Here is a 17,328-nt window from a genome sequence, read left to right as displayed (position 1 = left end):
TACTTGGTTAGACTGAAAGCTTATTATATATATGGGAATAAAACTAAAACACAGCTAACACTTTCATAGTGTATATTGTTTTGTGATTAAAAACAAAACACAACAAAACAGGAATGATGAAAATAACATAACCAAACTGTCATAACTGTTAAAATCTATACAAATCATGATAGTGTCAGTGCAACTGCAATCATTCTGTGGTCCATTGCATCTAGCTTGTCATGGCTATTTTTTCAGTCATTGCAGTGATGCAAGCCTTAGCAATTGTCAGCCCTTCTAGTGAAAGACAATTTGATTGCTCCAATATCCACTGTGATGTGTTGATTGGAGGGCCACATCAGTTACAGCAGCAGAGTTTTACAGCACTGTTACCCCAAGCAATTTTCATGTTCCTGTGAATTTGGCCGTCATTCATTCATAAAACACACGCCTTGGAAGTCAGTTTTCAAATTGTCATATGAAAAAACTTCCATGTTTTTATGAGGCAGCCCACTTCCACAGCATTTCGCTGAAAATTTTACTCTCAAATTCTGCTACAAGCAAGCTACAAGCAAAAGTGTAGAATTTGACCTGCCCAACCATTTCAGTTTGTGAACTTTTGCAGATTGTGAACTTTGATGATTTGTCAGCTTTGCTGTTTTGACATTTGGCTTCTTTAATCCTTCCCTTTAGCTGCTATTAATTTCCTTATAAGTTAGTTACAAGAATTTGGCCTCAGATTAAGATAACAACTGCTACCTGGTAAGTTGGAGTATTGTCATTACCTATACATTATATCTATACATTGAATAATGTCGAGATATTGTAGGGAGAGGTTATGCATAAATCACTTCTGTGCCCAGTTGTTCAAAGGGCGATTAGCTATAGCACTGACCCAGGTTTCTATATTTCTCTGTTCAAAAGCCGTTTTGGGGCAATTTCCCCAATTCTTTTCAGAGCATTCAATCATCAAATTGTAGACACATGGAATTAAACTGAAGTTTCTTTTAAAGCTTTCAGATCTGAAATCAAATTTCACACTAACCCTGGTTTATCTTAACCCACCTTTGAACAACCTGGCCCTGGGAGGTAAAGTGTTATAACAACATTCACTTTATTTTTTTAAAATTAAAGAAATAAAGGCTTTTGTAGCCCGCAGTTAGCAAAGCTATTCTAGGCGGGCTGCCTAAACGGACACTGTATAGGCTCTCACACATACACACACACACACACACACACACACACACACACACGCACACACATACACATACACACACACACACACACACACACACACACGCACACACAAATACATAAATTAAATGATACTGGATAGGAAACTCTACTAAGCAGTATCCTAAGTTGTATGATTTTATTTGTTACTTTCCATAGCCTGCTGATGCAACACAGTGTAGTAAAGTATAGTGATACTGTGAAGCCACGGTGGCCCATTGCAAGCCTTGGTGATCAGTGGAGAGGGAGTGGACAGAGTGTGAGACTCTTGTTTGAATGGACACTGGACTAATTCAGCCAGGCAATATCAGGTGGAAAGCAGATAAACTTGAATGCAGTGTTGATTGAGAAAAGAGAGTGGATAAGTGGAAACATTTGTTATCAAAGTAAGTACACTTTTGCTCTATTTCTCAGATGTTCGTGAACAAATGAGATATTCTCTATGTAAATATATTGTGCACTGTTTGCCTCTCAAAAAAAATGTGATGTCACCTCTTAGTGTGCTAGTTGTGTGTATGCTAGTTCAATTTTTGTATCCAGTTTAAAACTATTTTCCTTTGTTTTTGGGTAAATTAATAATATTTGGTGATCTGAGCCATACTACTTTGTCATATGTTAGAGAATTCTTTTTGTCTTCATCGCTTTTACAAAAAATACCACTTTGTGGCTAAACGTCATTGATTTTTTTTCATAATTTAGCTTCAGCTAATGTCACTAGACATCATTCACTGTTAAAAGGCATTACTTACAATCAGTATGTATCAAATATATTTTGAAACAGGGGTTAAAGTGGTAAAGGACACTTTAGTTAGCCTTGGATTTTTGAAGTGGCATTATCGGTTTTTATGTGGGAGTTAAGCTCCTCCTCCCACTCCGAAACACAAACGGATCACAGCTAAACATCAGACACAACACTTGAAACACTTCCCCCTGCCCTCACTCTTTAAATTGGGTGGGGATTCCTCAACAATCCCTATTTGGCATACGCTGCACCATAATCATCAATAGACTTTACTATATAAAAAAGCTAAGAGTGTCTAAACATCTAGAGTATATATGTAACCATTTGGAGACTTCATTGCAAAGGAGCTAGTTTCTCGGTTTGTGTTTGACCTTGAGGGCAGCTTTGGTCGTCAGATGTCTATTTTATTGAATTGTTAGATAAAAATCTTACCCAACTTTACAGTGTGTGTAGTATCTTCCACATGCCCAATTCAAGTCGATCTCCTAGTTTGTGCGATACGTTAGTATCTCACGCCGCAACTTTACCAGTCCCTTTATTTACATTGTAACACCGCGATTAAGTATTTATAATAACTGTAACTTATTTTGTTCCTTTATTTCGATTATCACTTGACTGTTTCGCACACCTTTGGATGTCCTTTCATGTAGATTGTTACGTTTCTTTCATTCACAACTTTAGCTGTCCTCATATTTCAAATGTTACGTTAGTGCCTCGCGTATTTTTCAAAATGATAATAATAATAATAATGGTAATGATAGTAATGATAACCTCACTTCAATAGAGCCGGCTTTTAAGTTATACATTGCTTCTCTTAGCATTTTCCAATCATTTATAAAATTAAGAACTACTGCTTAAACCTAATTGCTTATAAGTGCCTCGACACAGTCTACTATCTATCACTAAAATGCGTATCTCTAGCCTTCTTATTTCGAATCATTTGTTTGGTATCTCTCACTTGGCTTATTAAGTTATTATCTCTCGCAACTTTAGCTGTTCTCTCATTTGGAGTGATAGTCGTTGGTATTCGTGCAAACTTACTTGGTCTTCCGTTAGTATTTCGCGCCAATTTAACTTGTTCTCTCATTTCGAGTGATAGTCGTTGGTATTCGTACAAACTTACTTAGTCTTCCGTTAGTATTTCGCGCCAACTTAACTTGTTCTCTCATTTGGATTGTGACATCAGTATCTCGCGCAATATAAGCTGTTTGCTCATTTAAATTGTAACGTTAAAATCTTGCACAAATTTTCTTGTTCTCTCATTTAGATTGTTAAGTATCTCGCGCAAAGTTAATTGATCTCTCATTTGGATTGTAAAGTCAGTATCTCGCACAAACTGAATTGATCTCTCGTTTGGATTGTTGCGTCAGCTTCTCGCGCAACTTTAAGTGTTCTCTCATTTGGATTTTTACGTTAATACCTCGCGCAACTGGCGTTAGTTGATCCCTTATTTGGATTGTTACGTTAGTATCTCGCGCAACTTCAGTTGATCTCTCACTTGAATTGTTACGTTAGTATCTCGCGCAACTTTAGTTGATCTCTTTTTGGATTGTTACGGTAGTATCTCGCGCAACTTCAGTTGTTCTCTTATGTGGATTGTTACGTGAGTATCTAGCGCAAACGTAATTGATCCTATTTGGATTGTTACGTTAGTATCTGGCTCAACTTTAGCTGTTCTCTCATCTGGATTGTCACGTTAGTATCTCGCGCAACTTTAGTTCTCTTATTTGGATTGTTACGGTAGTATCTCGCGCAACTTTATTTGTTCTCTCATTTGGATTGTTACGTTAGTATCTGGCTCAACTTTATATAATCTCTCATTTGGATTGTTACGCTAGTATCTCGGGCAACTTTAGTTGTTATCTCATTTGGATTGGTGCGTTAGTATCTCCTGCAACTTCAGTAGATCACTCATTTGGATTGTTACGTTGGTATCTCGCGCAACTTTAGTTCTCTCATTTGGTTTGTTACGTTAGTATCTCGCCTAACTTTAGGTGTTCTCTCATTTGGATTGTTACGTTAGTATCTCGCGAGAACTAATTGATTTCTCATTTGGATTGTTACGTTAGTATCTCGCGAGAACTAATTGATTTCTCATTTGGATTGTTACGTTAGTATCTCGCGAGAACTAATTGATTTCTCATTTGGATTGTTACGTTAGTATCTCGCGCAACTTCAGTTTTTCTCTTATTTGGATGGTTACGTTAGTATTTCGCACAAATTAAATTGATCTCTCATTTGGATTTTTACGTTAGCATCTCGCATACCTATAGCTGATCTCTCATGTGGATTGTTACATTAGTATTTCGGGCAAACTTAATTGATCCCTCATTTGGATTGTTACGTTAGTATATCCTCCAACTTCAGTTGTTCTCTCATTTGGATTGTTACGTTAGTATCTCGTGCAACTTTAGTTGTTTTCTCATTTGAAATGTTACATTAGTATCTCGCACAACTTTAGTTGTTCTCTTATTCGGATTGTTACGTTAGTACGTTGCTTAACTTTAGCTGTTCTCTCATTTGCATTGTTACGTTAGTATCTTGCGCAAACTAATTGTTCTCTTATTTGGATTGTTACGTTAGTATCTCGCGCAACTTAAGTTGTTCTCTCATTGTGATTGTAACGTTAGCTTCTCGCGCAACTTTAGCTGTTCTCCCATTCTCCCAAGGGAACACGGCAAAATGTTATTTTTTACCTGGTTTCATTCGCTGTTTATTCGCTAGTTTGAATTTCCACCATTTTGTTTTTGGGTTTTGACGCTGACGCTTTGTATCGCGCCTTCGGCGCTCACCTGCGATACAAAGCGTCAGCGGTAATCAAAACTCGAAAACAAAGTGGCGGAAATTCAAACTGGCGAATAAACAACGAATAAAACCAGGTAAAAAAGAACATTTTGCCGTGTTCCCTTGCGTAATGTTACTGTCTCCTTTTTCGATTTAAGTATTTTTTCGCGAATGTAGTTTTGCTCTTATTTGGATTGTTGTTTTTGTATCGTGCGAAAATTTTGGTGTCTTCTATTTGGATTGTTACGTTAGTAGTTTGCGCTTATCTACCTGTGATTATATTTGGATTATTGTGTAGTATCTCGCGCAAATTTAGCTTTTGTACTATTTAAACTGTGACTTTGATATCTTGCGCAAATTTAGCTGTCTTGGTTGTTCAACTGTGAAGTTAGTGTATCACACAAATTTAACTGTCATCATGTTTGGAGTGTTACTTTGGTACGTTGCGCAAATTTATGTGTCTTATTCGGATTGTTACGTTACTATCTTGCGAAAATTTGGCTGTCTTTTTATTTTGATTGTTCTTTAAGTATTTCGTGCAATTTTTGCTATCATCGTATTAGATTATTATGTTAGCATCTCGCATACATTTAGCTTTCTTTCTGTTATTTGGATACCGTTCACTTTAATATCTTATTCAAAGCTGGTGGTTATCTTATTTGATTTCTTAGGTCAGTGCCTCGCTCGCTGTCAGGTTAGTATCTTGCGCAAAATTAGCTGTGTTCGTTTATGGATTAATGTGTTAGTATCTCTTTTGGATTGTTACGTTACTATCTGGCACAAATTAAGCTGTGTTCTTGTTTAAACTGTGACGTTAGTCTCTCGGGTAAATTTAGCTGGTCTCATATTTCGATTGCCGCTAACGTTACTATCTTGTGCAAATTTAGCTGTCATCTTATTAGGACTGTGACGTTAGTACCTCGCGCAAAGTTAGCTCTTTTCTAGAATTGTTACAATACTATTTTGCGCATATTTACTTGTGATCTTATTTGGCTTGTTGTGTTCGTAACTCGCCCAAATTCTTATTTAGACTGTGACGTTAGTACCTCGCGAAAAAATAGCTGTCTTCTCATTTGTTTGGGACACCATTCACGTTATTATCTCGCGCAAAGTTACTGAATTCTTATTTGGATTGTTATGTTAGTACCTCGCGCAAATTTCGCTCACTTCTCATTTAGACTTTGACGTAAGTATCTTTCGCAACTTTTAGCTGTCTTCTTATTTGGATTGACGGGCACGTTTGTAATTTGCGCAAATATAGCTGTCTTTTTATTTGGATTTTTATTTTAGTATCTCGCCCAAGTGTAGCTGTCTTTTATTTCATTTGTTATGTTTTATTTTTGGATTTTTTTGTTAGTTTCACACGCAAATTTCCCTTTCATCTTATTTTGATGGTTACTTTATTATCTCGTGTAACTCAAGCTGTCCTTTTGACCGTATTTTTCTTAGTCTTTGCCTTATTGTGTTTCCTAGGGAGTTTTTCATTTCAGGAAGTCAAAGCGATTATGTGAAATGTGATGAGGATCTTCGTCAAACTTAGAACTCCAGGGCTCTTTTTCTTCTACTTCCTTTATCCGTTTACAGTTTGTCCGGTGAAACGGTGAGTAACTTTCTCGCTCTTCTTCTTTTGAGAGTTTGACTCCAACGGAACAAGTGAGATTAAAAAAAAAGGAACAGCATGCAGTGTGTCCTGTGTTGCCAAAAGAGAAACTGCATATTTACTGATATATTGTTTGAAGAATAGTTTCTATTAGACTTGAAACAATTTTTCTTTATCAGTTAGTCTGTCAAACGAGTGAAGATGTACAGTCAGCGTGGCGATAAAGCTTCGGTAGACCTCTTGCTTCTATCCTCGATTTTCAGAGGGTATAACCTTTGTTTCAGGGCTGATTCGTTTTAAGAGTCGATAACTCTATCCATTGTACGATTCGCCTTCCAGCGGATAAGTGTTCCAGAACGTGCTTCAGTATCCACCGCATAGAGATTTTCCAATTGGATTGCTTTACACATCCTCTTAACAACCGCAGCTAGGCCCTTGAAACTCGACTTTTGTTTAGTAATGAAAAGATCTACCAGCTAGCAAAATATTTGTCGACATAAAAGAATGAAATAGTGTTAGGTTTACTTAAGTGAATTGTTCTTCTTTCAAGACTTTTCAGCTATCTTTTACCCCTTCCTCTTTATTCCTATTCTCGATTTTTCTTTCATTCCTCATTGTTTTTGTTTGTTTGTTTGTTTTTTGCCATAACTTGACTCGGACAGGGAGATTTGTAAAATAACCTTTATTGGAACAAAACCCACATCTGATGTTCTGTTCTTGGTAGAATTAAAATCTTTAATTCGCAGAATATTTCCCATTGTTGTTGTTGTCCTGACTGAGAAAAACATTTCCAAAGGCACTGATGGATTATGGTCTTTGGTAAAGCAAATTATTTCAATATTCATGACTCGCAGATCAATCTTTCACATTATAACAGTCACGTGTGCCTTCGCTCGAGGATGAAATGGCGACCGATGCGAAATCTCAGCTTTATTTTGCTGCGAGGAAAACAGCTACTGTTGGTAATCTTTCGTCCAAACTCATCTTTGGTAGAAAAATTGTATGTTTCCTTCAGCTTGGGCAGAATTAGCGCCGTGGTAGAACAGGATAAAAGACCAATGGAAGCACGCTCAACCCGAACAGTTACTCTTGTTGGAACCTTCTTCTGGAAAGATATTTTAAAATTACCAACGTATGCATTGATATTTTATCTAAGTCATAAACCATATTCTTAATATTTAATGATTTCTGCCCATAAGTATTCCACGCTAAACAAGGTTTTGAATTTGTTAGATTTATACACAAAAGCGCCATTGCTCTTGTACAATTTAGTCTGGCTTGATAAGCGATTTCTCTTGAATCTCGACCTTTGAACTTTCATCATTCAGCCCGAGTTTGTGAAGAAGTTAAATTGATTTAAGAAAATTATTTTATTGTTTTTCACGCTCGCATGTCTAAGGATATTTAATTTTCATACTGCTTTCCATGAAATTTTGCTGTAATTTCACTAGTTTTTGGAGAAGTTTTGTCGTTTCTATCCAGCATTTTAAAGCCAAAAATAACTTTGATGATTTTTGATCCCCTGAGACGCAGAATGTTTCACTGAAATTCCATGACGCCTTCAACATTTAGCACCTTTTAATTTGCATTTCGGTTTAACTCTTACCTTTTATGAAATCTAAGATCCCTTTACAAAAACTCGAGGCCACTTTGGCTGCAAACTCTGTACATATCCAGGTTATTCTTAGTGAACAAAAATGTAAAAGGATCAGAGACTGAGCAAGAAAATTGTTCATGGCGTGAATTAGACATGTGAATTAAAAAACCGATAACTAAATAAACAACGCTGCTATAGTTATGATAATGTCATGTCAGAATTCTGTTTTTCTCTCGTGCGTTTATTATAATACAAAGAAATGTCGAGATCCTTCTAGAAAAAGAATTATTATTCTAGCCAGCTTACGGAAATCTGCAATCTGTAATCTGCAAAAGCAGGTTAAATAAATGTGTGTGTGAAAAGAGTTCATTGTGTCTGCTGGGTTAAGGAAAATAAGAAGACAAAGTTCTGCATGACATTTATGGCTACCTGTAGTTTACATGCTATTGTTGGCGACTGGTGGTTAATCAGAAGGCTTGAATGTAAGCTCGAGCGAGATGATGAACTTACGTCACGGTGGTAAAAATTCATGTTAAGTCTTTATGGAAAATGTATTTGTTAATTCGTTCGTTCCTTTGCTCTTGCAGATAGCTGAATGGCGGAAGACTGAAGTCCCAATCAAGCACCAACACTTGAGGATGAAGACCTTACAGCTCCAAGACAAGTTCAAAGCAGAGATAGAAAATAAATTTTACCAGAACTCAACTGCGTCAAGGTTGTTTGATTTTCGGGAAGATTTATTTTTCTTGCCCTCTGAAAACATTAGATTCTTTTCTGCTAGTTGGAGCATCGATTTTTTTCAAATTGAACACAAGATTTGCTTAGTAACTGCTCTTTAAATTTTGTTTCATTCAAGACTTCAGCTAATATCCCTTAAAAAAATTTTTATTTTTCCCGCCAAAAAACTTAGAAAATACGGGGCGCTTAAAATACGCATGCGCCAGTTTTTTTTTATTCTGTAAGTAACATCTAGTTAAAAGGGCGTAATTTTCCCGCCAAAAAACTTAAAAAAAAAAAAAATACAGGCGCCTGAAATACGCCTGCGCCGTTTTTTTTTTTTTTTTTATAAAATTGTGTCCAAGACTTCATCTTTTATTACTATTATATTTCTTTATTGTTGTTTAAGTCAATAAACTAAACAATGTTCACTCATTTCTTGTGTCATCTTTATTTTCATCCAATAAATAGTAATACAAATGTTCAGTTTTTCAGTTCTTTTATTCTTTAAGTTAATTTCCATTAAATAGTGAAGAAAAACTCGCTCAAATTTATACTAAGACTTTTGGCGGGAAAATTTGGTAGAATTTGCACAGAGTTCCCCCTAACAAGATTTTCGACAAAAAAATTAAAATGGCTTCCCTTGAATTTTTCCACCAAAATAAATGTAACTATCACCTTGTGCAAAAATTTCATAGCAAAAAATTGCCAAACAGCCTTTTATTCTAGATTTTTCCGATATTTTTTACACAATTTTGGTGAACGATCCTCTTTGGTCTTAAGAATTTTTTGCGCAAGGTGATATGTACACGCTTCTACAAAATACTTAAAGCTTGCTATGTTGCCGAGAAAAAGATCTTTTTCAGCCATTGACAGCGTTTGTCAGTTACACAAGAAAATTTGACGTAAATTGATCAGAATCATAACCAAATTTGTTTGTTAAACCAAAATGATCTTCAAATAAGTTTTCCCTCTTCTAATTCTCTGATAAGCCAAGAGAGCTGTTTAATTTTTTTCTCACTTTGGTGGCAGGGGTTAAGAATTCCTTGGCTCCACTTTTCTTTTCAAGTAATTTTGACAAGATCTTGGTCGTGCAAACTTTTATTTTTCACCGATGAAATCATCAATTCAGCGTTCAAACTCCAAAACTCCTTTAGTCCTGTGTTACAATAATTTTTGGCTGAAAAAGGTCTTTCTACATTATAACTACGGCGATAAAACCCAGTGGCTGGTTCAAAGAATTATCTGAAAGCAAACTTATTTTGCGTGCAATTTTGTCTTCACCGAAGAAATTCTAGTCCTATTTACAATTGTTTTACAGAAAGTTTCCAAGAAAAAAAATTTATCGCTGATAGTAACCTAAAATCCCTCATGGTAATTTGCGTTTGATTTGTTATCATTTTGACAACTTACTCTAATCTTTTCGAAAAAACGAAACAAAGGTAGATGGATACTCTAACTTTCAACTGTTGTAACACGTCGGGCTGATTGGTAATTATACCATGAATTAGTCAGTTTGTCAGTTGTGATTGGTCAGTCTGATTGTTCAATTCGTTCCTTTTGTCATCTTACAGTCGAAAATAAATGCTTTTGATGGGTGTTAGCATTCTGTTGAAAAGAGGAAATAAACTTTCCTTGGAAATTAACCATCCTTAGTCATTGAAAATTGTCTCAGAATTTAGGCTAAACATTTGGCAGTGAGTCCAGGCAACAGAATGGTTTGTACGTAGGTCAGTGACGTCTTTGATCTCGCTACTTCTCATAAATTGTGTTCAGTTAGTCTTGTTATAGTTACAGCTATTTTCACGATGTGGAAAGCCTAACAGTCGAAACACTTGTTCAAGTAAACCATTGCTAGGTTCATCGTTGTCTACAACATTCGTCAAGTTATGTCACGTTCTTTGTGAAAGACAGGGTATCAGTCAGATGATTTGGAACTATTCGCTGTACTAAGGGTTTTTACACTGAAATCGTAGCAGTCTGGTTGAGCTAGCATTCGTTTCATAAGTTCAGTAGTAGTTCACTTTCGTCGAACTTAATTGATGTCATATTCCAAGTAAAAATCGCGATATCGTAGTTTTAGTTTTTGTTAAGGTCTGTACTGCCTTGCAACTTATTGTAATCGTCTCGTTAGATCCAAATTGTCGGATCATGTTTTTGTGACTTGTCATGGTAGAACAATGCGTACAGAAATCTGTCCTCTGATATTCACAGTTTTTGTAAACGGTCTAGAAAAGTCATTGTTAGATCTTAAAATTTTATCGTGAACTTCACGTCAGCGTTCTGTTTGTCACATTCGTCATTGTGTAGTAGTCAAGGTATCGTCATCCCAGCAAAAGCGAAGGAACGCAACTTTGGTTTTCGCTAATAAATGGATAATTTTCACTTTTTGATTGCCATTGTTCTCTTGTCTATTGTAAGATTAATGAAGAAAATGTGTGAATAATTAAAGATGGCACTGGCCATTGTATTGACAAAGTTTTGACCGAATTACTAGTTAAAAATTTGAATTTTTTTCGACACGAAAAGTTTCGAAAACCAAACCAATTCGAAGCTGCTTATGGCAAACTTGTGCGTTGATATGAACGGTGCAAACGTTTGAATTATTGTTTGTCCGCTGCTAATACATAAAAGAATCTTAGCTTTTCTATAACATTCTGAATTTTTCTTCCAAAATATCATTTGTTCCACGTGCAGTGCCATCTTAAAAGATCACTCACATGGTGGCTGCCATCGTCACCGATTTTATAGTCTTTCGCAAAATTGCATTGTTACTCCTCACACGCCAAGTGTTTTTTCCTTTTTAACTATTTTAACTAGAGCCTGTCCTTGTAATCAGGAATCCGATTTTAAATTAATTTAATTGAATTTCCCTGGTAAAACTTAGACAGCCACCATTACTTACTAAAACTATAAGATAGCTTTGTAAAGTTCTTATCTCGCAGCGTATCCGCTCGATTCAGTGATTCCAGTTTGTCCTCTTGAATTCTTTGTTCTTTTATCTTCTTCAGGAACTTGGTCTTCACTGCAGAGAAATGAGAAAAACAATTTTGAAGGCGGTTGAGTAGTTTCAAAGTTTTACAAATATTCCAATAAGAACTGCATATGCAAGGAGAACATAGCAAGCTTCCAGAACTTAAGACGCACAACGATCCTCTTCGTAGCAACACGAAGGTTAGTTTAGAAATACAGTTACAACAAAACTTCAAATGCACTTGGCTGCATAACACAGTAATAGTTACAACTACTGACTAGTGTTTGCACTAGTGCTTGTTCTGCTTCATAAACGAAATGATCGGGGGAGCGTCGGTCTTTGAGAGAAAAGCATTGAGTCAAAGGCAAACCCGAAGCGCTCTTCTTCAGTAACCTTGCATTTCACACCTCTAAAATGGGCATTGAATTAAACTATACAAGAGCAATGCCTACCTTACGACATCTTTAAGCATCAGTCCCATTCGAATCACGTTCTTGGTACAAACTGTATAATCACAGTAACACGTCCTCGTGCATCCACGACCTGTTTGCTTTCAGTGATCTTTCCAATTTGCTATGAATGTGGAATATGGAAACGAACCAATCACCGACGAGTACGTCACAATTACGACAAGATTTTTGTTTCCACGCCTTCTAGAGGAACGAATCAAAAACCTCCACTGAATTAATGCCATTGCTGATTCTATTCCACGTGTTCTTAAAATAAATTACAACTAAATATATAACCACAGGAATATAAAAAAAAATTATAAAAATTAAATAAATAAACAGGTTAAAAAAGAAATGAAACGGCAATTCCCCCGAAACAGGATCTCCACACTAACTGGAACCGCTTTCGCGGCATAATGCTCTACCCACTGTGCTGCGGGAAACTTGCCATGATGGGGAAGCCAATTTTAAGACTATATGTAACAAGTGAAATACTTACTGAAAGGAACAAGTGCACAAAGATTCTGTTGAAAATTATATTTTTGACTCTAAAACAACTTTACTAAAGAAAGCTTTGCTGTTCGATTTAATAATGTTTAAATTCAGTAGCGATCCGATGTAGGTCTTAAATTTAAGGGTGTAGTGAATAGTAAAACTTGGCAATAATTGGAAGAAAACCTCCGCTGATGACATGAAGTGAAAAGACGAGAATACAATGACACTCCAGACTATTTATAACCTTAGTATAAAATGGGAAAAGAAGCGAATCATCGGGAAAATTACAAATCGTAAAAAAAAAAAAACGAAAACGAAAAAAGGGCAAGTTCTCCAGAACAGAATCTCCATCTCTATGGGACCGTTTTCGCGGTACAATGCTCCACCCACTGAGCTCCGGGGAACTTGCCATGAATGAAGAGCAAATTTTAAGATTATATAAAACATGTAGAGTAACAAAATTCTGAGGAAAAAGTGTTTCAACTGCAGGATAACATTTTAATGAAAACTCTTTTGTTTGATTTAATAATGTTCAATTTCAGTTGCGTTCCAATGCATCTCCTCAATTTAAGAACGTGGGAAAAGGGTAAACTTTCCAATGAGTAGAAAAAAGCGTTCGCTAATGTCCCAACAGGCAAAGACCTGTAACAAACACGAATAAAGAGGATGTCAAAAAGAAAAAAAAAGGCAAGTTCCCCGGAACAGGATCTTCATCCTGTCTGGGACTTCTTTCGCGGTACAATGCTCTACCCACTGAGCTGCGGGGAACTTGCCATGAATGGAGAGCAAATTTTTAGATAATATACACCGAATGCAAATATGGGGTCCAATTTGAATTGCCATTGTTCTGGACTGACTAGCCTCTCACACATGTAATAGATCGTTTTCACTCACGTGACCAAAACCCTGACAACTGTTGCTACGCCGCCATATTTGTGTACAGATATCGCATGCAAATCTACTGCGTCCTTTGAAAGAAGATGGTTTTGTGCTTGATTTTCGGCTTTGGAAATAGAAGTGGAAGGGGATAAAGGACTATATTTTGCCAAAGTACCTTCGATAATTGAAAATCAAGGAAAAGAAGTCAGAGAATTGTCAGCAGAAAGAAGATCACGCTGGATTTCTGCCATTAGCAGAGACAATCTTACCGATACCATTTTGGAAAACGATCGCGTGTGTGAGAAATACTTTGTTTCTGGAAAGACCGCAAAATCATGGGATAAATTTAACATTGATTCGGTCCCAACTCTAAATTTAGGACATAATAAGGAGACTGGCCGTACGGATCGAGAACAAGCAGCAAAAAGAAGTAAGAGGGCGAGGGAACGCGAATTGGTAAAGAAGCCGGCGTTTGCCAAAAGGGTGAAAGTACTAGAGTCCGAGAGGGAGGAGAAATTTTTCAAATTTAGCGAATCGGGGCAGCAAAGTTTAGATTTAAACTTCGAAGGTAGCGAGGCGGAAAGTCTAGAGAAGCCCAGAGAGAAAGGCACACAAACTGACTCAAGAATGTTTGTTGACGTCGGCACGCAATCGGAAGAGTTTGCGTGCAAGCAAGTTTTCCATTCATCTTCGTCCACGCTTCTACGTAAAATAAAACGCTTTCAATATGCGAGCATGATTCAGCTAGCCCGGTCTTACAACCAAGGAAATGAGCAGATAAAATTGTCTCCTCCTTTTCTGCTATAATCCAGATAGGGATCAAAGAGTCATTCATTCTCTGCGAATGTCTCACCTTGGCTAACACAACAAATTTTTTTGCGATTATGTGGCCTTTCACGCTGGTAATAAATCCCGAAACCATCTGATTGCAGGCTTCCAGGCTTCGGAAAGCCTTAAACTGTTGTTGCGTGTAGAAGCTCGTCTCCAAAACCAGATAGAAAAGGAGATCTGTAGATTCAACTGGAGGCAAGCAGTCTGGTTGAAAATTCTTACTCTGAATAAGGACGGGATCGATTCCAATCGCCGAAATTTTTTCCAAATAACGCCGCCTTACTCGTGGTTCTAGCTTCTTGGCGTACTCAGAAAGAGGAGAATGGATACTGATATCAGTATTGGCACTTAATTTTGCTTCCGTTGCTGTAGCATTCATTTTTACAGGCAGAAATTGTTGATGTGCTTATTATTTGCATATATGATATTACCCTGGGTTGTACACAAATATGGCGACCGGAAATGATGTGACGTCAGGTGAAAACGATCTATAATCCTTTTGTGTTTTCACATGAAGACGAGGCTAGTCAGTCCAGAACGATGGCAATTCAAATTGGACGCCATATTTGCATTCGGTGTATAAAGTAAGTGGAGTATCATCCTCGGAGACCCAGGGGCTGAGTGGATTTCAAGTTAGGGCATGAAGAGCCCCTGGGGACATTTTCTTACAAGACTAGTTCCAAACGGTCGCAGTCGTTCTGCCATCTGATTGGTGCCAGAAAATCTTTGTGTTTTTCTGCCCAATCAGAGTGAAGTGTGCTTTAGAGTCCTTTCGTGTGTTTTAACACGGACATATACTTGTAGCGCAGTTGCTCACCATGTTTGTTTGGACCGTGCGACAGAGATTTTCTTGTGAAAAGTTTCAGTCTCGGTACACAACGTAAGAGAAATCGATCAGAATGTCCGCGAAAATCTTACCGGAAAATTATACTGAATACTTTCGCAGGTATCACTAGAGAACGTGTTTTAAAGTTTGCGAGGTTTGTATACCACACGATGGTTGCAGTCATTGATATGTCGCTTTAAACGATAAACGAGATTTAAGCTTAAATCTTTCTAGATTTTTTGCATAATTTGCTGTGACTGAAACTTTGCCAATCTCGTGAAGTTATTTCCTCGCACGGGCCACGCAGGTATGTCGAGCAACTGGTACTTGCGAAACGTTCTGTGCATGCCAAACTCTAATCTCATCTTCGCTCGAAAAAAAAGAAAAGCTAAGCGTGGAAATATTTGCTTATTAGATGTGGGTAGATGACCCTGTACTACTAAGCTGACATTTGCAATAAAGCAAACCCGCCCTTTCCATCCAATATTTCTTGGTCTTTGGTTTTGTTTTTCCAACTGAAAACAGCATCGGATCGATTCCCAATGATCAAAGGTATTTAACTTGGTCTTCAGCAATCGACAGACTGAGGTGAAATGACAATGACCGAGGGACTAGAAGAGAATCCGTGGCCTTCCTAGCTCAAGAATTTCAACACTCTAGACAGCAGTTGAAAGATTAAACTCTTTCCAAACCCCTTCGGTAACTGCCCGAAAACATCTCTCCTTCCCACGATGTTCTCGTTAATAAGTTTTTGTTCAGATTTTAATTAGCAAACAGGAAACACAGCTAAGCTTTCTCTTAGCACTTGCTGGAGGTCGTCCACGAACTTAACGTTCTCTGCAACCTTGGCCGTATTGTGAATGACTTTACTACTAAGATTAGATTTTGGCGCGCAGAGAAAGCAGAAAGCTACGTAGGCGAAAGCGCCAGTTGCTCGACATACCTGCGTGGCCCGTGCGACGAAATAACTTCTAGTGATACCTGCGAAAGTATTCACTATAACTTCCGATAAGATTTTCGCGGACAATCTGATCGATTTCTCTTACTTTGTGTGCCGAGACTGAAACTTTTCATCTCAAGCAAATCTCTGTCGCACGGTCCAAACAAACATGGCGAGCAACTGGGCTACTAGTATATGTCCGTGTTAAAACACACGAAAGGACTCTAAAGCACACTTCACTCTGATTGGGCAGAAAAACACAAAGACTTTCTGGCACCAATCAGATGGCAGAGCCACTGCGACCGTTTGGAACTAGTCTTGTAAGACAATGTCCCCAGGGGCTCTTCATGCCCTAACTTGAAATCCACTCAGCCCCTGGGTCTCCGAGGATGGTGGAGTATGAACTACAAGGAACAAGTGCACAGAGATTCTGTTGACAGTAGTGTTTAAGCCTCTAATATAATTTTACTACAAAAAACTTTGCTGTTCGATTCAATAATATTTAAATTGGGCAGCGTTCCGATGCATGTCCTAAATTTATTGGTGTAGTAAAAGATAAAACTTGGCAATAATTGGAAGAAAATCTTCGCTAACGTAATGAAGTGAAAAGACCGGTGTAACCAGTATAAAAGACACTCCAGACTAGTGTAAACTAAGTATAAAATGGGAAAAGAAACGAATTATCACAAAATAAAACAAGAAGTGCATGAACAAATTCGATTGTCTTGTCAACGAGATGCTTTACATCAAACAATTAACACCAAGTTTGAACGTGCAAACGGATTATATCCGTGCTAAAGTATTTGTGTAGCTACCTCCCCTATGCAAATTAGTTGTAACTCTTGAACTCGCATTTGTTAATTTTATTTTCATTTGTACCCTTGATAATGGCGTCATGAAGTCGCCGAAACGTCGGGATATTATATCGTTCGTTTTTACCTGTCTATGTATTACTAAATCTTTGTTAATAAAACAAAAAATCACAAAAAAGAGTTGAAAAGGAATAAAAAAAAACGGCAAGTCCCCCGGAACAGGATCTCCATCCCGACTGGGACAGCATTCGCGGCACAATGCTCTACCCACTGAGCTGCGGGGAACTTGCCATGAGTAGAGAGTGAATTTTAAGACTGTAAGTAACAAGAGAAAGCCTTTGTTAATATAACAAAAAAGACGAGTATACAAAAATATTCCAGACTATTTATAAGCTGGATATGAAATGGGAAAAAGTAAAAATCATCAGAAAAGAAAAAAGAAATCGAACAAAACTGGCCGGTAAATTCAT

At 37.3% G+C, this 17,328-nt stretch overlaps 1 protein-coding gene across 14 annotated transcripts in view; it reads left to right on the top strand.

Moving 5' to 3' along the window:
* LOC111339911 (uncharacterized) overlaps positions 1 to 9,087 on the top strand; it is a 12,960-nt gene extending 3,873 nt beyond the window's left edge. For 8 of the 14 annotated variants that reach the window (XM_088743447.1, XM_088743445.1, XM_088743453.1 and 5 more), the window contains 4 exons: positions 1,372 to 1,598; positions 6,212 to 6,338; positions 7,216 to 7,470; positions 8,523 to 9,087. In XM_088743447.1, coding sequence (XP_088599573.1) covers positions 6,256 to 6,338; positions 7,216 to 7,470; positions 8,523 to 8,526 — 342 coding nt within the window. In that variant the 5' untranslated portion in view covers positions 1,372 to 1,598; positions 6,212 to 6,255 and the 3' untranslated portion in view covers positions 8,527 to 9,087. The other 6 variants (XR_015994740.1, XM_088743452.1, XM_088743451.1 and 3 more) reach the window with 6 other exon arrangements.
* Positions 9,088 to 17,328: the final 8,241 nt, after the last annotated feature.

The sequence above is a fragment of the Stylophora pistillata genome, chromosome 13, assembly GCF_964205215.1.
Source record: "Stylophora pistillata chromosome 13, jaStyPist1.2, whole genome shotgun sequence".
Classification (NCBI taxonomy): Eukaryota; Metazoa; Cnidaria; class Anthozoa; order Scleractinia; family Pocilloporidae; genus Stylophora; species Stylophora pistillata.
Note: the sequence above shows the minus strand (reverse complement) of the source record. Positions and strands in the feature narration are given on the sequence as shown.